This window comes from Camarhynchus parvulus, chromosome 28 (genome assembly GCF_901933205.1).
Source record: "Camarhynchus parvulus chromosome 28, STF_HiC, whole genome shotgun sequence".
NCBI lineage: Eukaryota > Metazoa > Chordata > Aves > Passeriformes > Thraupidae > Camarhynchus > Camarhynchus parvulus.
The window spans coordinates 2,232,113-2,253,842 of NC_044598.1; the positions used below are offsets into that span (position 1 = coordinate 2,232,113).

Below are 21,730 nucleotides of genomic sequence, written 5' to 3' on the forward strand. Positions count from 1 at the left end.
TTAAAAAGCAAAATTAGTCTTTCACCCTCTGGTGGCAAAACTTCAGAGCTCGGATCAGCTGTGGGAGCCTCAATTAATTACCAGCGGGTTGTTCCTATTGTTGCTAATTATGCTGGAATAGGCATAAAATGCCAGGAAGGAGCACGGGCTGCTCCAAAAAAGTTTAGGATTTAAGAAAAGAAAGAGCAGAGACAGAGGATGCTCATGATGCCACCTCAAAAAAGCCTGTGCTGGCTTTGGTGGCCTGCCAAGATGTCACCTGTTGGTGTCTCATTCCTGGGGAAACTGAGGCAGCGGCAGGAGAGGAGCCGGGGCTGCGGGAGCTGCCAGCCCCGAAGCGCCCACCCGCCAGGCAGCCTCGCCTCCTATAATTAAGTACTATCAACAACTGCACATTAATTAATTTAATATCCATTATTATTAATTAACAGGGTAATTAAGTCCTTCCTGTAATTAACACACCACCCAGCAGAGAGGTCTGGCTGCAGAGCCCTGGTGTACCAAGGGAGAGGGAGCAGGGATGGACCCCCTTGGAGCCGGAGCCCTCTGGGGACACAACCCCGGCCACCCCCCCAGAGGGGACACGGAGCCGCACGGAGAGGGAGAAGTGATTCCTCAAAAGCAAGGGCCTCACACGACATTTATTTGTATTTTATTATAAAAAAATACAGAATCCAAATGGGGGGTGAGAGATCCGGTTACCATCAGCACGACGTCGAGGACGAAAGCGGAAATGTTGAAGGACGGAGCGAGGCGCGACGGGGAGCAGCACGGGGGGGACAGCACCGAGGGCAGGGGGGGCTGCTCCAGGGGACCCCCAGCCCTCCCCCACCGCCGCCTCCGTCCTTCCACTCTCCCACAGTCGCTGTACACAATATAGATATTTATATATATAATCTATATATATATAAAACACAGACCGAAGGCCAGGCGGGTGCTGCCGGCTCCGTGTCAGAGCCCGGCGGGTGCCCCCCGCATCCCCCCCCCATAAACACAATGCTTTTGTCACCTTCGGGAACCACGACCTGGTCTGGACACACGGGACAGGGACAGGGACAGCAGGGAATGCGATTTTGTTTTTTTTAATTATGTGGGGTTTTTTTTTTGTAATTTTTTTTTTTTTTTTGTAAATTTTTTTTTTTTTTTTTTTTTTTTTGGATGGTCGGGATGAGAGCTTATTGCAAGATTCCAGCTTCCTAGTCTAAAAAATAAAAATAAAATAAAAATAAGATAAACCCTTCCATAAAATCCATTCTCAACAATACATAAAAAAAACCGCTCACAGTATAGCGCTGTATGTACAGGGACAGAGCCCCCCCGGCCCCCACTGCGGGATCCACTCGGAATGGGGGGCTCCAGCCAGGTCTGAGCCCATCTCTGGCATCCCCCAGGACCACCGACCACCCCTGGCTTCTGTGGGATGGGCACAGGACCTCCCCAAGGCGGGACAGCCCCAGACTTAAGGCGAGGAGGGGTCAGACCCCGGGGCCGCGGGGTGACCCCTCCCTGGGGATCTGCCACCCCTGGGGTCACGGCCAACCTCGGATTGGGGGTTTGAAGGGGGGGGGCGTTTCACTTATTAATGCAAAGGAAAAGGGGAAAAATCCCCAAGCCCAGCCCTGCAATGTCGGGGGACAATGGGGGAGCGCCAGGAAGGTCCCACATGCGGTCACCGGTCCCCCCATGGGGGCTCCTGTACCCCCAAGGCATCGGGGGCACACGGAGCAGGGTGGAGGAGGAAAATCCACGGCACACACTCCTCCCGCCCCAGCGCCGGCCAAACGCCCTCGGAGCGATGCCCACGGCTGGGCGAGCCCGGCCTGCCGGCTCCCAGCGCCCGGCGGTGCTCCCCGCGCCAGCCGGCCATTCCCGGCCTTCCCAGCGCCGGCCATTTGCAGTGCCAGCCCTTCCCGGTGCTCCCAGTGCCAGTCATCCTCAGTGCCAGCCCTTCCCAGTGCTCCCAGTACCGGTGGCCACTCGGTGCTCCCGGTGCTGGCCCTTCCTGCTGCTCCCCATGCCGGGTGTCCCCGGTGCTCTCCTCGCTGGCCACTCGCCGCTCTCCCAGTGCCATCCTCGCTGCTGCTGTGCTGGCCAGACATCCCCGGTGCTGCTCCCCAGTGTCCCCAGTGCTCTCTCCTTGGCTGCATCCAGTTTCCTTTGCTGCTCACGGAGCCACCCCAGTGTCCCACGGGGACGCGGTGACATCCGTGGCACCAGCGGAGGGGACAGGGGTGTTCAGAAGGGGCTGTGTCCATCCAGGCCCTCCATGCCTGGGGCAGGGGGTGGCCGAGGGTGGCAGGTCCGGCTCCGTGCTGTCCTGTGGCTGGGCTGGGAAGGAGTCCGTGCCCACGGAGCCGGTGGCACCATGGCTGTGTCCAATGGTCCCGGTGGCTCTGCCCATGGTGGGGACAATGAGGGCTCAGCAGGGACTCGAGCCCGGCCGGTGCGGGTCAGTCTGGCACCACGGGGACCCGGCGGGAACAACTCAACAAATAAAAATAAAAATATTTTTTCTTTTAAAAAACTGAACGAAACCAAAACAAACCAAAAATAAAACCAAAGGAAAAAAACCCCAAACGGACGAGGACTCTGTATTTGGTCTAGAAATGTAAAAAGCAACGCCCCACCGGGACAGCCGGAGCTGCAGGGCAGGGATGGAAATTCGGGACCCATTCCGGGGGACAGCCCAGCGCCGCTCCCGGCGGGATGGCCGTGCCACTGCGGGGACTTCAGGCGGCGACACGATCCTCTCCGGCGGCACCGACCCTCCCTGGGCACCATCCAGGCGATTCGGGGCGGGCGGGATCCGCGGAGCCGCTCCCGGCGCGTCGGTGTCGGTGCTACGAGACCAGGAGCGTCCAGACGACCGGCACCACCGCCAGCGCCGCCGGCGGCACCCTGAGGCTGCAGCAGGAGTTGTTGCTGGTGAAAATGGGCTCCGGGGACTCGTAGAGGGAATCGTCTGTGGAAAAGGAAGGAACAGAGGGAGGGTGAGCCGGTGGGGTGGCTGTGGTTCGGGTTGGAAGCGGAGGCGCGGGGATGCTCCGTTCGGGTTGGAAGCGGAGGCGCGGGGATGCTCGGTGCGTCGGGATTGAGACCTGGCAGCATTCCCGCTGCTGACCCCTCCCCACATTCCAGCTTCCACCCCCGGGATGTGACACGGGGACATCCCAGTGCGGCAGTGAGGGTGGGAATGCCGAGGGTGCTCCCCAGGCACAGGGCATGGCTCCTGCCCTTTTACTGGGATTGGGAGCCCGACCCCATCCCCAGTGTGCCACACAGAGGTGACACTGTCCCCGGGGATGGACCCACTCGGGGCAGAGTCATCCCTTGCCCCTGTCCTGCGTGCAGGGGGGGACAAGCAGGACCCCATGTGGCTGCTCCCCAGCTCAGCTTGCTCCAGTTTGTCACTGGATTATGGATTTTTACGGCAGGAAAAGCAGAGTCTGGTCCTGCCTGGGGATGCTCCAATGCTCCACCCAGCTGATCCCCCTGTGCCCCCAATTCCAGAGGGTCCCTCGTGCCAGGATGAAGTTTGCAGACTCATTGCAGGGCCAGACCCAGTCAAGGGGTGCCCCCTCCCACCATCCCCCAGGCCCAGCCTCTCTCCCCCTTCCCTTCTCTTCCCCTCCGCAAGATGGAACAAAATCCCAATATTATTAAAATACTAAAAAATAATATCGGGAGAGATTCTCCCCCCCATCCTGAATGGAACATGATGAGTTTTTACAGATGGTTCTGTTATGTTGGGTTTTATTTTAAAGCCACCAAAGGAAGGGAGGCGAGAGCCATCGGTTACCCGGTGACATTCCGCTGTCCCCAGGGAGAGCTGCTGCCATTTGCTAATTACACGTTAACAGGAGAAGAAAATTATTAATTTGTTTTTTTAAATGGCTGATTTATGCGAATTGGAAAAGTAGCCACTGAGCAGGGATGATTATTGTTATTCATATTTTTTTTTTCCCCCTATGTCTCTGTCTGGACAGTGCTGAGATGGCTCCAACAGAGCTGAGGGGCCCTGTCCCCATCCCTGTCACCATCGGGGTGGCACCCAAAGGCCACCACTGACCCCCAACCTAAAGGGCAGGACCTGGGGACCCCCCCAGGGACCCCCCAAACCTCTCACTTACTTGTTGGCCGAACATAAACCTTCAGCTTCAGGCAGGGCCTGTCCACCGTGTTCGGAGGGGACGCGGCTGCGGGAAGAGAAGGGGACAAAGGGGGCGGATTGTGGGGACAGCAGAAAACAAGGGTCAAGGCACTGAATAAAAATAATAAACACTGGGAGAAAGGGAGGAAAGGCAGTAATTATTGGGGGGATACTTCCTCTAGGGATGAGAAAATGGGATTATTATATAGATATAAAAAGAGATTTAATTTTCTCTTTTTTTTAATTAAAGTAAGGGTTTTTTTACCCATCCCTTTTCTTTTCCGTTTTGGCGCTTCACCCCATGGAGGGATGGAGAAAGTGCTGAACTGAGAGGCACCACAGGCATCCCACAGCATCCCAACCCATAGAATTCCATCCCACAGTATCCCACCCTGCAGAATTCCATCCTACAGCATCCCATCCCAGAGCATCCCATCCTGCAGAATCCCATCCCACAGCACCCTAACCTACAGAATCCCATCCCACAGAATTCCATCCCACGGCATCCCAACCCACAGAATCCCATTCCATAGAATTCCATCCTGTATCATCCCAACCCACAGAATTCCATCCCACGGCATCCCATCTTGCAGAATTCCATCCCACAGCATCCAAACCCACAGAATCCTGTTCCATAGAATTCCATCCCAATGCCTCCCAACCCCACAGAATCCCATCCCACAGCATCCCACCTTGCAGAATCCCATCCCACAGCATCCAAACCCACAGAATTCCATCCCACAGCATCCCATCCTGCAGAATTCCATCTCAATGCATCCCAAACCCACAGAATTCCATCCCACAGCATCCAAACCCACAGCATCCTATTCCATAGAATTCCATCCTGTATCATCCCAAACCCACAGAATCCCATCCCACAGCATCGAACCCACAGAATTCCATCCCACAGCATCCCATCCTGCAGAATTCCATCCCAATGCATCCCAAACCCACAGAATCCCATCCCACAGTATCTCAACCCACAGAATTCCATCCCACAGCATCCCACCTTGCAGAATCCCATCCCACAGCATCCAAACCCACAGAGTCCCATCCCATCCTGCTGCATCCCAGCTCCATCCCCAGGGCCAGCGCTGCCCTTGACCCGCTCCAGAGGCACGAGCGTGTCCCGGTGCCGGCGGGTTAATGGATTCCAATCCGTGGGCTCGAGGAGGAGGTAATTTCTTTTCTTTCATGTCTGCTAAATACGGTTCCTCAAAGAGGCATAATTTCTAATGTTCCGCATGACGGGAATTCTAACCGGGTTAGCAATGATCAGCTTCCCATTTACTCCTGTGTAATCTCTCCCTAACGACATTAAAAAATAAAAAAAATAAAATAAAATAAAAGCGGGAGGGGGGAAGAGAGACAGAGAGAGTTGTGGCCGCAGTTATTGCGCCGGTGACATTTTACGGGGGGAGAAGAGAGAAGGGGGGAAATGGTAATTTAATATAGATAAAAGGAACAAATTAAGTGGGCTGAAAACAGCTGCTTTAGGAAAAAGAGGAGGAATGATAAGGCGGAGGAGCGCGGCCGTGGCTCTGGAGAGGGCGGCGGGGTTGGGGTCGCGCTGCCTCGTTTGGGTTTGGGTTCTATCCCAGCACCTGCTCCCAGCACTGCTGGATTATTTTTCCAGTGGGCTCCTCTCCCCGTCCTGTCCCTGTGGATGTTGTGGAAGTGGAAATTCCCTGCTGGGAGCCCTCGTCCTGCAGCCAGAACCGAAGTTTCCTCCTAAGCAGGCCAGGCAGTTCAGGTTTGGGTGAGAAAGGGAGCCCAGATTCAGGAGAGCACAGGGATACGTGGGAGAGCACAGGAACTCCATGTGAGAACATGGGAATTACATGGGAGAGCTGAGGTGTATCCGGGAGAGCACAGGAATTACACAAGAGCACGGAAATACATAGGAGAGCACGGGAATAGATGGGAGAGCACAGGAACTACATGTAAGATCATGGAAATATATATGAGAGGATGGAAATTACATGGGATAGCACAGGAATTACATGTGAGAACATGGGAATTACATGGGAGAGCTCAGGTGTATCCGGGAGAGCACAGGGATTAATGGAGCACAGAAATACAGAGGAGAGCATGGGAATAGATGGGAGAGCACAGGAACTACATGTAAGATCATGGAAATATATATGAGAGGATGGAAATTACATGGCAGAGCACAGGAATTCCATGTGAGACCACAGGAATATTTTTGAGAGCACAAGAATACACAGGAGTTCATGGGAACACTGCATGGGGCTGGGGCCATTCCCAGTGCCATTTCCACTGGGATGAGACCAGTGCCTCTGGACAGTCCTGCTCATTCTCATGCCCAGGCAAAGGCTTCCATGGGATGTTTGTTTGCCCTGAGCTGGACGCGCCGCATTTTTGGGAGGATTCTGCAGCATTTTGGGTCAACCAACACCAACCCAGCCACCAGGACCACCCCATCCCCATCGCCATCCCCACTCACAGATGTAGTAGTACTCGTGGCCGGGTCGGAACTCGAAGCCCAGCGAGAAGGGGGTGAAGAGCTGGAACTTCTCGGAGAACTTGAGGGGCCCGTTGGGGGAGTCGGGGCGGTTGCACTCCCAGCGCTTGAAGCCGCGCTGCCGGTGGTCGCAGGACGCGTGGCCCTCGTAGTTGACCATGTAGAGGATGTACCTCTCCATCCGCGCCGGCAGCGGCTCCTCGTAGTGAGGGCAGTAGATGTCCAGGTAGTCGTTGATGCTCACCTCCACCGTGTAGTCCCCGCGGTGGAACCTGCGCAGGTGTGGGGCAGCGGGTCACAAACTCGTCCTCGCTCATCTGGAGAACCCTCCCGGCATGGGAATCGCACGGAGGTTTGGGTTGGGAGGGACCTTAAAGCTCATCCAGTCCCCGTGGGTGTTCTGTTTTTGTGCCCTGCTCGGTGTCCTGGGCTGGGACTCTGCCAAGCTGCTCTTTTTGGGACTGAAATCCTCCTTGTTTTGCAGGAAGGAGCCAAGGAGAGCCATTCCCAGGACATCAAGTGGTGCCTCCAGCTGATCCAGGACTATCAGATACGAGTGGGTAAGGAGGGGCAGGCGAACACAGAACCATGGAATCCCAGGATGGTTTGGGTGGGAAGGACCTTAAAGCCCATCCAGTCCCCTCCTGCCATGGCAGGGAGACCTTCCACTATCCCAGCTTGCTCCAAACCCCATCCAACCTGGCCTTGGGCACTTCCAGGGATGGGGCAGCCACAGCTGCTCTGGGCACCGTGTGCCAGGGCCTCACCTCTCCGTGATCCAAAGCCTGATCCAACCCCACCAGCCCCATTAGCCTCCAGATTAACCCAGATCCTCTTTGTTTCATGCCAACAAACCGGCACCATTTGGCAGGAAACCGCACAAAAACGACGATTCCCGGCGGCGCCGCAATCCCGGTGTCACTGGTGTTCTTGGCACCGACTGCCCCAGAGATTAAGGGATTAGCAGCACTGGAGAACTCCTTGGACATGCCAGCAACCCCCCTCCAGCTCCTCAGGGTGGCCCCTGTGATCCCCTCCCCAAATTCCAGACCCCCAGCACCACAGCTGGTGGAGCTCAAGGCCGAATTTGCCGTTCCCCCCTGGCAGCTTGGCTTCCCCTCCTCACTGAGTAAGGCTTTTTCCTACAAATTTGAGGTTTTTTCCTATCAATTTGAGTTTTTTCCTGTCAATTTAGGGTTCCCCCCATCAGGTAGTCCCCCAAAACCTCAGCACTGCCAGGACAGTGGTCAGCCCACAGCTCCAGGGCTTGGCCAGTGGCTGGAGGGATCAGCACAGCTCTGGTGGGCTGGGAACAGCGACCACAACCCCCTCAACCTCCCAAAGCAGCATTTTGGGGCTCCCAAACACGCCCTGAGGCTGTGGCAGCTGCTGAGATGGCTTCAACTCATCCAGAAACACCCCAAAAGTGCAGCCCCATCCCTACACTGGCGGAGAGTGACCCCCAAAAGGGAAGAGGGGGAAGAAGGGAGGAGGTGTGGGGAGGGGGGGGTCCTGCAGCCCCCCTCCAGCTCATTACCTGCCTCATAAACTCTCTGATCACACAGGGAACACGCTAATTAAGGAGCAGGGTTTCTCCCTCTCCTTCCCTCTCCTTTCCCGAGCCAGTTGTGCCAACCCTGCCCCTGGCAAGGTAACATTGGAAAATGTAAAATTAATACAAAGGGCTGGAATTTACTGGGAAACAATTTTCAAATGCACGGAGAACAATAAAAAATATTTAAAGGAGAAAAAAAACAACAAAAAAAAGCTTCTTCTCGCTGCCTTTTATTTTAAAAAATTATTTATTTTAATGATCGTTACTAAAGCCCAAGCAAAGGCAGGGGGGCCCCCACGTATCAGGGGAATAATAGTAATAATAATTACTGCGTTTTTGGGGAAAAACTCACTTTGAGGGAGTGGCAAATTGCTGAATTAAAGCTGATTAAAGCTGATTAATGGCCCAGACACAGATGGGTGTAGGGGGGCCATGGGGAGGAGGTCACCCTCCTTTGGGGGGGCTGTGAGGAGGAATCACCCTCCTTTGGGTGAGGGGGTCTGTGGGGGCCCCCAGCATGGTGCACCCCACTCTGCATGGGGTCCTGGGCTCCCCCAGTGCATCCCAGTCTGATGCTATGGGATGGGGATGATTCCAGCACCAGGGATGTACCCAGGACAACCCCAAAGCCTGGCAGCCCATGGACACCCCAGCTCCAGGGCTCTCCCAGCCTCTGGCACTGTGGGGCCCCAGCACAGGACCTGTCACCCACCCAGCCTGTCTCCATCAGGTTTGGGTTTCACCAACAACCTCCCAGCACCATGACACCCCTGCCCCTTCACGACAGGGGCAAGAATTGTCTGGGATTAAAATCTCAGAGCTGGTGAAGCCCCGTTGGCAGCTCCCAACCCCTGTGTCCCCACACCACACCGGGCAGGGTGGCATCTCCACGCTGGAAACACATTGGCTTGTCAGGTTTTTGCCTCTTGGATATTCACTGTGGAGGGGAAAAACCCTTCCGAGAGGAGAGGCACCTGCAGATGGAGACCCCTGGCCCCTGCAGGGCAGACCCAACCAGGAGAGCAAATCCCACACCCAAAACCTGGTCCTGGTCCCCCAAACCACAGCCAGTGCCTCAGTTTCCCCTCAGAGCTGCAGCAGCATCCTCCCAAAATCCCCAAATTCGGGCAGCGACCCAGCACAGGAACAAAGCGGATTTGTCTCTCTACACCCTGCGAGACCAACCAGTGTCCCAAGGGTTAAATAATTCAGATTTTTCTTTCCTGAACAGCTTGAAAAGAGATATGATTGCGCCCACTGGAATACGGGAGGGGGGGATATTATGGATGGAAAAGAGCTATTTAAGCTGAGGAACGGTGTTGGCACATAAACAAATGGGTATAAACCGGCCATGAATAAATTGAGGCTGGAAATTAGGAGGTTTGGAACCACTGGGGGCCGGTCGGGGCTCACAGGGGCAGAGGGGCGAGGGGGGGACTGGGGCAGGGGGCCAGGTATGGGGTCCCCCCCCACTCCAAGGGCACCCGTCCTTGCGGGGCCAGGCGCTGAGAGATTTAAAATCTCCCTTCCGCTTTCATCTCCCGAAATCTCCTTCATTCAAATAGTCACAGCGTGATCAGGAGTAATAAGCCTATTACAGAGCAAAATAAAACACAGCAGCTCCCCCCCCACAGCCGCCCCCCCAAACCAGCCCTCCTGCCCTCTTCGGGGCTATTAAACACAACCCAAAGGAAATTCAGCTGTGGAGAAGCCAATGTCACTCCCTCCCCAGCTCCCCCAGCCCTGCAAGGTGTCCCCCCGCTCAGGAAATGGGGACAAAGTGGCTCCTGGAGCTGGGGGGGGTGGCAGGGAAGGGTCCCTGGGGTGCAGGTGCCCACCGACTCCTTGCACAGCTCCATTCTGCATTAATCCTGTTGCTCAGCTGGCTCCTGGCGTGGCCGTGGCTGGCAATGGAGTTGACATCAGGAATGTTTAAGGTGGTTTTCCATCTGCTTCTCTTTCTCCTTGGGCAGGAATCACTGCAGAGCCCGAGCCTGGAGCCATCCCGAGGGATGACAATGGCAGCGCTGGGCAGGAGCAGGACAGGGCCACCAGGGGGAATTTGGGCCATGTGCTGGTCCCTATTCCCTGGAGGCTGATCCCTATTCCCTGCTCAAGCGGCAGAAGTCACCTGCAGAGCTGGGAGGAGATGGAGCCAGAGCTGGATGCACCTGGACACCTGTGTCCACCCAGTTTTGGTCCAGTGGGTTTGGCCACCCCAGACCCCATCCCACTGCCCCATCCCACCACCTCACCAGTGCCAAGGTTGATTTTAACCGTGTTTCCAAACATTTTCCACGGCGTAGAGCGAGCATCCCCAGCACTTCCCAAACTCCCTCTAGGTCGTGCCGGAGGATCCCAGCATCTCACCATGGCCAAGCCCTGGCGCTGGCAGGGATGAGATGGCATTCAAGGGATGCCCTGTCCCCATCGACCCCAACCCCTGGGAGCGTGGCAGTGACGAGTCCCAGTCCCAGGAGCTCTGGTGTTGTCCCTGGTGCCACGGTGGGACAGAGCGGGGACGGCGTCGTGGCTCACGGAGCACCAGTAATGTGGTCCGGAGGGACCCCGCCGTACACACAGCACCTAAATTATTTAATTTCTCCAAACTGCTGCACCTTTATAAATCATTAAAAGCTCCTTTTGATCTGTGTTAATGAGGTTTCCTGAGTGCGGGGCTGGGAAATGCTTCGGCGCCAGAAAGCGACGCCGCTGATTAAAAAAATCAAGAGGGGGTGAGTGGGAGCGTGGGGGGCACGGGCAGGGGCTGGGGGCACGGGGAGGTGGGCACGGGGCGGGGGGCACAGGGGCTCCCCAGGGCCCAGCCAGACAGTGGAGAGGCTTTAGGGATGCCTGTCATGTTCATGTTCTTTCCCTTCCTTTTCTCTTCCCCTCCCTTCCCTTTCAGTTTCCCTTTCCTTTTCAGTTTTCCTTCCCTTTTCTCTCTCCCTGCCCCTTTCCCTTTCCTTTCCTCTTTCCTGGAGCTTTCCAGCTGGGGAATCCCGGGAACATGCTGGTGCCTGGGAAATGCTGGTGCCAACCAAACCACGGCCAGAGCTCTTGTTCCTCCCGGTGCTCTGGGAAACGATTCCCTCTTTGGGGAGCAGCGGGATGGGATGAAAGCCCCCGGGGCTGTCACTGGGAGCAGTGGTGAGCAGGAGGATCCGGTCCCAGCAGTGCCACCGTCGGTGACCCCGTGGGTGACCTCGTGGGAGCGCCGCGGCGCCGGCCCTGACAGCTTTAACTCCGATATTTATCTCTGCTCCAAACCTCCGAGCCCGGCTCCATCTTCAGGAGCTCAATCACCGGGATCGGTTTGGGCTTAACATCGGCTGACAGCTCCGGAGCTGCTCCGGTTGGGGACAGGGGTGGGGACAGGGATGGACACCAGGACAGGGACGAGGATAGGGATGGAGATAAGAATGTGGATAGAGACAGGGATGGGGACAGAGATAAGGAGAGGGATGGGGACACGGATGGGAATGGCAACAGAGATGGAGACAGGGATGGCAATGAGGACAGAGAGATGGGGACAGAGATGGGGACAGGAATGGGAATGGGGACAGATACAGAGATGGGGACAAGGGTGGCAGGGGGGATAGACAGGGACAGTGATGGAGATGGGGATGGAGATAAAAACTGGTATAGGGACAGGGATGGGGATAGGATTGGGGTGGGAATGGGGACAGGCATGGGAACAGCAATAGAGACAGGGACGGGGTGGGGATAGAGACAGTGACAGTGACAGGGATGGAGATGGGCACAGGGATGGGGATGAGGTCTGGGGCAGGCATTGTTGGTAACAAAAACAAATTCCATGCAGACCCAAGGGACATTTCCCCAGCCCTGGCACCCCTGGAGCTGGGCAGGGAGCAGCACTGTCCCAGCTGGAGCAGGCGAGCAGCACCCCCAGCCCGGCTCAGCGTGGCGCTGCCGGAGCTCACACCTCCGTTGACGGATATTTCCCTTTCCCTCCTTTTAAGGAAAATGACAGAAAATCCCAGGACAGCCATCAGCCTCCGAGGTAACCTCATCCCGCCTCGGCCGCGTTCCCACAGGATTCAGCGGCTCCTGTTACCTGGGGCAACGGCGGGGAAATGACGGCTGGCATCTAAATTGCCATCATTATGCTCCAGAGCCAACACTCCCCATTTACACTTTATTGTCATCTTTTGCTTTAGGGAGATGCTGAGATATTACAGGATGGGGTGACAGAGCGGGATGAGCTAGGATGCACGAGGAGAGAGGCGCGGAGATAAATGGGGACCCCCGGAGCTGTTATTTCAGCCTGATTGCGGATCCGGAAGCGGAGCCGAGCCCGATCCCGCAGGCTGTGGGGAGGTTTTAGCACACAGAAGAAAATAAAATTTGTTTAAATGCAAGCGCCAGCCTGGCGGGGCCCGGGCACGTGGTACCTGGGAGAGGATTCCCACCAAAACGGCGCGGAAGCAGCTCAGCCTCCTCCTGCTGCAGGGATACTGATGGAGAAAGGGAACTGATCCTCACCAACAGCTGCTACTGGGCTGTGGCTGGGACCACACTGTGGGGCTGGTACCCCATTGTGGGGCTGGCACCCCTTTGTGGGGCTGGCACCCCTTTGTGGGGCTGGTACCTCAATATTGGACAGGTATCCCATTGTGGGGCTGGCACCCCATTACATCTCCTGCACCCCACTGCACCACTGTACCCCCTTCCAGGGCAAGGCACCCCATTGCAGGGCTACTCCAAGGATACTCCTGGGCACCCCAAAGCAAAACCTGCTCTTGGTTCTCCAAACTCCGAGTTCATTCTCCCTCCCCACCCCACTTTTTGCCAAGCTGCACAAAGGAAATGCAAAGCCAGACTTGGGATGTCACCCCCCCATCTCCATCCCCATAGGGTGACTGCAGTGAGACAGGCCAGGGGGAGGAACGGGGCCTTTCAAGTGTTTGCAGTGAAAAAAGAGAGAAAAAAGCAAAGAGTTCAAAACCTGAGCAACTTCCTAAGGAAGAGTCAGGGTGGCTTCCTCCTCAGCCCCACAGTGCCACAGGTTTGCGGGATTGGGATCAGGAGATTCCTTCCCACACAACGCCTCCCTGAGTGGGACCCTGGAGCTCACAGTGCCTGGGATAAACCCAACCAGAGCCACGAGCCCATGGATGCACCGGGAGCTGGGAGTTCCACATGACCCAGCACGACACGGACACGCTGGGGTGGATGGACCCTGCCACGATGCCAAGCATGGATCAGACAGGTTTTTCCCTCAGACTCATGACATCACTCTCTTGTCCAGAAAAAACGCAGGTGTCAGCCGGAAATCATGGTTTTGGCACACAAATATTCCATTTTCCACAAGCCACAGCCTATCCAGGGGGATGAACCCCCTCCCCAGGCAGGTGGAGCCTCTTTTGGGGGAGTTCTACTCTCCCCCCACAACCAAAGCTCCCTGGAACTGCTCCAGCTGCTGCAATTCCCACCACTCACCCCTCATTAGCATGGATGCTCGTTAGCCCAGCGCTGAGACTAATCAATACTGCCATTAACCGACTCCCTGGAATTAATGCGCTTGAACCTGGCAGGCCACAGGATATTGGTCATTTTTCCACTTAACCTGGCAGGAGGAGTTTTTCCCTTTGCTGGTGGCAGTGGATGACAGAGGGAAGCTGGGACAGCTCATCCCTTCAGCTCCTGGCTGCTGCTTCACCACCAGCTTTGGGCTCACCACCACTTTTTGGTCATCCCAAGGTTGTTGGATGCTCCCAAACCTCAGGAGAAGGGCAGCCCTGTTCCAAGCCATTGGGGTGGAGACCCTAGAGAGGGTTCTGGGGTCTCCATCACAGCATAGGGACAGCCAGACCGTGACCCTCTGGTGCCACCCCATTCCTGCAGCTGCTCCATCCCTTCTGCCCCAGGTTCCTGGCCCTGGAGCCCCGGGCAAGCACAGCCAAGCTGCTCTCCAGGGCACCCCAGAGCCACCCTCCCCTGCTGCTCCCCGCCGCCTCGCAGCGCCTCTGGCTAAACAGAGATCAGAAATGTTAGATCTTTCTTAACATCTCCTGCCAGCACTGTCAGTGGCCCTCTCCAGAGTACCAGGGCCCTCTGTTATGTAAACACAGCACATTCTCTGTCAAAGATTAAAAAAAAAAAAGCCTCATTTGCACATAAAAGCAGCCTCTGCACTAGTTACGGGCACTGTGGCATGTAAGGAAGACTGTAGGTTAAATTCAATAATAAAGTGGGGCGGCGCAGAGGTCCTGCTCCAGCTCCTTCTCCCACAGCCCAGCCCCAGCTGCTCCAGCCCGACCTGCAGCCACCAAGTGGTGCCAGCCACGAGCCCCTGGGATGGATGGGGGCTGAGGAGGCACCCCGAGCCCCGGGCTGGGCTGTGGGTGAGTGACCCCCAGACCCCTCAGACCACCCTGGTGCTCCTCTGCGCTCCCTTCATGCTCATGGCACCGCAGACTCCATCACGCCCATCTCCTCCCCTTGGCATCCCATCCAGAGAGACCCTGCTGCCCCACATCCCTCCCCACACATTTTTGGGAGCTGGCACGCACAGCTCCAAGGCACCACTCGGACCATGAATGTGACACCGTGGATGTGACACCCCTTGCTGCCAGCCCTCGGTGAGGCGGTGCCCACTGCTGTGGGATGGCACTGGGGGGATCACTGGCCACGGTTGGGATGCCAGCAGCCCAGCTGGCTCCGGGGATGGCGGCAGCCAGCCGGGCCCGCGGCCGGTTCCGCACAAATTGAATCAGAGCAGAAACTGAACTGTCGGAGAGACGAGGGCTGGGGAGTGTCACGGTAATTGTGTTAGTGCCAGCAGCGCCACGGCTGCTCCGGGAGCTGGGGCACAGAGAGGTGGGCATGGGGGATGGCACAGAGCGATGGGCACACAAGGGTGGCCATGATGGGGTGGGCATGGCAATGCCAGCACAGGGGCTCACCGGACACCCAGACCTGTCAGGCCCAGGGGGAGGAGTGAGGGTCCAAGAGGGATCAGGCCGAGGGCCAGCGGGCCCAGACAGCCACAGAGCCAGGTGGCACGAGGGGTCACAGCAGCGGTTGACAGTGATGGTGACAGGGACACCAGACTCCAGAGAGAGGTGATTCATTCCCAAATCACTGCGTGCCACCATCCAGCACCCGTGTCCCCATGGCCATCGGCCTGGGGATCATGTCACCATCCAGCACCCGTGTCCCCATGGCCTTTAGCCTGGCACACATGACCCCAAAGACACCAGCCTGGCACTCGTGTCCCCGTGCACGCTCAGCCCTGTGCACACCAGCCCCGCTCACGTCTGCGGCAGCCGGGCGCCGGGCACGTGCCAGCCGTGCACGGGATCACGCGTGCTCATCCGTGCTCCGGTGGCTCACGCTGAGCGCCCTAATTACCGCGTCTGGCCAGGCGGGCGGGCCCTGATAACGGGCACGGGACGGAGCTGCTGGGGGTTATCAGCCGGTGACAGCCGGGCCCCCCGCCGCCCGCGCCGGCTCCGCGCCGCAGCCCGCTGGGACAGCCGGATCAAGGCGCCCTTTGGGGGTCTCCAAAAGGCAGGGGATGGGGTAAACAGCCCCCCCAGGGGTGACCTCATTAGCATGGCCGAGCCCCAAAGTTGTTGGGCCTGGCATGCTGCAGGCAGAGCCTCGGGATGTGGGGTCACCAGTGGCATGGTGTTGGTGCCAGCCTCTTGTCTCATCTGCTGTCACCTCCCTGCTGTCCTGGGGGTGAGGGACACCCATCCTGCCAGTGCCACTGCCACCAGGCTGGAGGGAGATTTTGGGTGCCCTTGGTGCTGTGAGGGCCTGGGTAGCAGCAGGAAAGGCCACTGAGGAGATAGATCAGTGTCACACTCTGGTCTCTGAGCCAAACCAGCCATTGTCCTGGCACTCCCCAGAGCCGTTCCATTTGTCTCATCCCAGAGCCACAACCAGGACATGGCACAGTCCTGCTGTGATGCCAGCCCAGTATCCACTGCTTCTGTGCCTCAGTTTCCCTGCCCCAGGGCTGGAACTTCCTGCACGGCACAGGTCCAGCAGCAGAAGCAACAGAGAAGGAGCACATTCCCCATCCCAACTGGCTAAAGACAAACAAATTAACGTGGATAAACACAGACTGCTGCATTATTTCACTTACACTATTTTCGGGGCAGCGGTGAGATGGGTGGCAGCAGGGCGGGGGGGTTGGCAGGAGCACCGGTGACTCTTTGACCTTGGAGCACTTGGACTGGCAGGGAATTTGGGGCGAGCAGTGGCGGTAATTTGATCGGCGGGAGCCGGGCGAGCGCTGGCCCCGCAATCACCGGGAAAACGCCGACGCGGTGGAAATCGGCCGCCGCTGCCCAGCGGGAGCGGGCACGGGGACACGGCTCAGAAGGACGGACACAGCGGGCACCTGTGTGCCCCCTGCCTCTGTTCAGAGCCGCCCTAGCACTCCCAGGAGACACCAATGAGCTCCAGACCCCCAGCCAAAGGACACCACTGTCCCCCCCGTCCCGGCAATGCGGGGCTGCAGAGCCGGAATTTATCACACCCGCCCCTGACAACTCCCTTTGACTGGGACTCCGGAGGGGCCGAGCGATGCCTTTTGTCTGCCCAACAATTAATTATTTCCTGGCTAATGATGAACTCCGACTTGCCAAGCAGGGAGTGGCTGCGTGTGGGAAGGAGACAACCCTCCCTCACCCCACCGTGCCCTCTTGCCACAACCTCTCCCACGGCAGGGTGGAATGTTGGGGTACCCAGGGATAAGGCCGGGCTGTGAGATCCCCCCTGCATCTCACCATCCTTCTCACAGGCACGCTGCCCCCCAAAAAGGGCGCCCTAAAGCAGGAGGATGGTGCTGGGCAGGCAGGATGGGTCCCCTCTGGCAGTGCCAGCAGGTGGGTGCTGCGCTGTGCTGCGGCAGCAGGTGCTGGCAGCACTCTAAGTGCCACTGGCGGCAGCCCTGGAGCACTCCAGGAGGGGATAACCGGCTGATGGGGCTGAGCTAATGGAGAAAATCCATTTAGGATCACTCGATACTCTCCCCTGGGCTTTCATTACACCTCAGGGCTCCGCAGGGCACCAGGCCCTGAGCCGGCCTCTGCCAGCCCAGATCCCATCGCTGCCGGCTGGATGTCTCGGCAGAGGGACTGGAGGGATGTGGGGAGGGATGTGCATGGGAGGGAACGAGGGAAGAGATGCAAGGAGGGATGAAGGAAGGGATGTAGGAAGGGATGTGCATAGGGAGGGATGCAGAAAGAGATGCAGAGAGGGATGTGCATGGGGAGTGATGCAGAAAGAGATGCAGGGAGGGATGCAGGAAGGGATGAAGGAAGGGATGTGCATGGGAAGTGATGCAGGAAGGGACACAGGGAGGTTTGTGCACAAAGCCTGCAGCTCTGAGCTTGTAGCTGCAGGTGACAAGAGCAATGCCAGCAATCCCTGCGAGGGACAGGGACAAACCGGGGTGCGATGGGGCCTTGCCCTGGAGCAGCCCCCAAGGAGCCAGGCCTGGCTCAGTGCCACAGGCAGGAACAGCGACCCCCGGGGCTGCGGGCACTCAGGCCGGGCTCCCCGCAGTGGGAAAAGCGACAGAGCCATGAAAAGAAGTAAAATAATTATCGGGCGCTGGCGGCTCGGGCTCCCGCCCAGCGCGTTCTGTTTAAGGCTAGTTAATAGCCAGTGTTCTCTGGTTAGGCCTGAATGACATTTCCAGAGTTATAATAACTGAGCTATTACTCGCCGTATTGATGCATTCCCCCCGCCGGCAGCGGCTCATCCCGCGCCGTGCCGCCCGGCCGCCGAAAGCTCCTTTAGTCAATAGCACTTCTATTTTTCATTACTCCCTGGAAATGTGGCTCTTGGAAGCTCATCCGTCATTCAATTACGCCCTGGTTCAGTCCTATCATACACGTGTCATAAAGTTCCTCAGATCTGAACTGCTGTTAATTTTCTGCGCCATCCCAAGGGGATGCCCGGGACGTGCCTGGAAAGCAACCAGGCAGCCGAGGGCATGCCGGGTACGGGCGCTCCCGGGAGCGGGGGCTGCGGCACTGCCCGGGCATGGGGGGCTCCAGCACCCCAGGGGTCACCCCAGAGCTCGGACACTGTCCCTTCCCCACGGCAGTGGCAGCGGGCCTGGCGCCGCACGACCTTGGCAGCGCTGGGAATTTATTCCTCGGGCTGGTTTATTCTTTTATCAGGTGTTGGTTTAACAGGGTGAGCTCCCCCCCTTCCCCTTTAATCCTATCGGCATCTGTGTTCGGCACGTCCGTACCCAGAATAATCACCTGCCTGGCAGATTTGTCACTTCACCAGATGTAATCGGGGAACTTTTCCTTTTTTTTTTTTTTTTTTTTTTTCTTTTTTCTTTTTGAAACTCTCCTTATTTTCTGTTTCTTAGAAGCTGCAGCTCGCGGGCAGAGGCGGCTGCTGCAGGCAGTACCTGTTCCAGGTCACCCTCCCCAAACCCAAGGGTTTGCTCTGCTCAGAGCTGCTCTCCAGCTGGGGTTTGGCTGAGGGGAGGATGACAGGGCAGTGGCACAGAGGGTGGATGCCAAACGCTGTGCCATGATTGCTGTTCCTGCCATCCTCTGCTGGATGGGCACAAACCCTGAGCCAGAGGGGAAAAGGGGCACAGGATGAGGCTGGGGGATGTGGGGAATGGGGGATGCTGAGTCACGGGGATGCCAGGTCAGGAAGATGCCAGGTCAGGGGGACACAGAGGTTGCTCACAACATGTCCCTGCACAGATGCCAAGGACCATCAGGTCCTTCACAGCCTTAAAAACTCACACCCAAGAGGTGATATTGGCCCTGCTCCCCTTCACACCCCTGCAGGCACCACTCCTGCTGTCCCACCACGGAGCGCCTGTGGCTCTCTCCCAGCCAGGGCTGTCCTGGGGATCCCTGTCCGTGCTCTCCTGTCCGGGGTGTCCTGTCCAGTCCCCTCAGCAGTGCCTGGGTGGTCTCAGCCACTCCACGTGGCCTCCCAGCAGGACAATGACCTGGTCACCGTCCTGCTCCTCCGCACTCCCACGCGCTGTTTTCCCTAAGCTGGGACAGACACATGCCCGGGTGGGACAGACACACGCCCTGGTGTTTGAGAACACCCTGTCACTTGTCAGCCCTCGAGACAGCCACGCTCCTGCCAGGCCCCTTCCTGCTCCTTGGACGGCTCTGCAGGGATTGATAAACAAACATTCCCATCAGGAGGATGAGCCAGGAACAGCCCAGCCACGAGGCTCTCACAGCCCCGGGACAATCACCACACTATCAGTCATGCTGGAACAGCTTTTACCTCGGTTCTGATCGGGGAAACTGAGGCAGGGAAAGGTGTGTGCACGTGCAGGGTGGGATGTGTGAGCTGGGCAGCACCCTCTGCCAGCCTGGCATTTCCCTTCTCCCCTGCCAGCCCAGGCTCCCTCTGCGCTCTGGGCACGGCTAATGACCGGCCTAATTGATCTCTGACGAGGCACCAGAGATCGATGCTGGATCCCGCTGCAGGCTCTGTGAAAAGCCATTTCTCCTGCCCGGCCGGGCAGCACCGCCCCTCGCCCGCAGGGAAGCGCCCATCGATCGGGGCAAGGATCGATCGGGTGGAGAGGGGATGGGGGGAAAGGCGGCCACCCCCGCCGAGGGGAGCATCCCCCGGCAGCCCTCGGCTTCAGCCCCGGGGCACCGCAGGCTCCTGGAGCTCCCCTGGCACCCAACGGGTCCTTGTCGCCATGCCAGGTGACACCGGGCACAGCCAGCAGCGAGGGGGATCCTCCCTGGCACCTCCGGCGGGAAGGGAAGGGAAGGGAAGGGAAGGGAAGGGAAGGGAAGGGAAGGGAAGGGAAGGGAAGGGAAGGGAAGGGAAGGGAAGGGAAGGGAAGGGAAAGGGAAGGGAAGGGAAGGGAAGGGAAGGGAAGGGAAGGGAAGGGAAGGGAAGGGAAGGGAAGGGAAGGGAAGGGAAGGGAAGGGAAGGGAAGGGAAGGGAAGGGAAGGGAAGGAAGGGAAGGGAAGGGAAGGGAAGGGAAGGGAAGGGAAGGAAGGAAGGGAAGGGAAGGGAAGGGAAGGGAAGGGAAGAGAAGGAAGGAAGGAAGGGAAGGAAGGGAAGGGAAGGGAAGAGAAGAGAAGAGAAGAGAAGAGAAGAGAAGAGAAGAGAAGAGAAGAGAAGAGAAGAGAAGAGAAGAGAAGAGAAGAGAAGAGAAGAGAAGAGAAGAGAAGAGAAGAGAAGAGAAGAGAAGAGAAGAGACAGAGGCACAGAGCCCAGCGGTCCCTGTGAGGTCACAATGCCAGAAGATCCACACTGATTTCCTCGCCTGACTCTTCCCCCCTTACCCCTTCCCCTTGTGTCCCACCAGCCAAATTTGACCTGATTTGGTGCAACCGGCCGGGGTCTTTACTTCTCAGTGGCCCCATCCTCCCCTCTCCTTTCACTGGGGTTTAAGCCTTTTCACTCCATCCATTCACTCCAAGACTAATCAGATTAAAGCCCTGCCCGGGGGGCTGCCTCCCCTCGCACAGATTCACCCCCTTATCCCCCCTCTCCTCGCTTCACCTCCTTTTTCCCCTGTCAGGTTTTGGCAGCCAACTCCAAGGTCCGGGCACGGCCATGCCAGGGGTCAGTGGTGGCACCAGCTCCCCTTGTGTCCCCAGGGAAGGGCACAGAGTGGGGCTTCTGGGGCTACACAAGGGGGAATATTCTTCTGGAATGATGAGGGTGCAAGGCAGGGATGAAGAGGGTGGCAGGATGGGGATGAAGGCAGCACCAGCCACAGGTCTCCAAAGCCATCCTGCTCTTTGAAGAATCCCTCCTCCTCCTCAGCCGGGCTTCACATCCCAGGTCGAGTTAAAGGAGTATTTCATTTAGGAGAAATTTAAGAAAAAAGGGTACTTTTTTTTTTTACTTCTCCCCCTCTTTTCACCCAGAATCATGAGTGGGTGAGGGGTGAAGCCAGGACCACGGTGCCCACCCTGGGGTCACCCATCAGCTCCCACACCCCGGGACCCTCCACTCCATGGCAGCTTTGGGATAGGAACAATTCCCCGCTAGAAACTTCCTGGCCTCATCGCACGTGCTCCAGCCCCAAAAAATATCACCCAATGCCCCCATCTTAAACCTTCACCATCGATTTCCATTCCCCTTGGCCCAGCCCTGCACACAAACGCATTCGCCACGGCCCCTCTCCCCGGCAGGGATTGTATGCAAAGGCAGAGAGGGGGAATGAATAATTCATCTCCACTGTCTTTCAGAATTACACTGTGGAAAAATAAATCTGAGACTACTATATATATAAAAAAAAATTAAAAAAAAATAAAATAAAGGAGAAAGGAGCCGGGGAGGGGGCGCGGGGAGGCAGCGCTGGGTTCGCGCCCCCGCGGCCGGAGCGGGATGCGGGGATGGATGGATGGATGGATGAAAAGCGCCGGCGCGTCCGCGGCTCCTCTTCCATTGAGCGGCTCCGCATTCAGGTCCGTGCGGAAACCACCGGAATCCCTTCCTGTGCTTTGTTCTGCGGCCCTTTCAGCGGGGGCTTACGGGGCTGGGCAGGGGGCGGCGGGGAGCGGGGGGGGGCTTTGAAGAAAGG

General features: G+C 57.5%; 1 protein-coding gene across 1 annotated transcript in view; it reads right to left on the reverse strand.

Moving 5' to 3' along the window:
* Window positions 1-1,131: 1,131 nt before the first annotated feature.
* EFNA2 (ephrin A2) overlaps window positions 1,132-21,730 on the reverse strand; it is a 38,888-nt gene continuing 18,289 nt past the window's right edge. The window contains exons 2-4 of the mRNA XM_030966730.1: window positions 6,618-6,907; window positions 4,131-4,196; window positions 1,132-2,962 (exon numbers count right to left, since the gene is read on the reverse strand). Of these exons, the coding sequence (XP_030822590.1) occupies window positions 2,841-2,962; window positions 4,131-4,196; window positions 6,618-6,907 (478 nt within the window). The 3' untranslated portion in view covers window positions 1,132-2,840. The remainder of the gene's footprint in view (window positions 2,963-4,130; window positions 4,197-6,617; window positions 6,908-21,730) is intronic.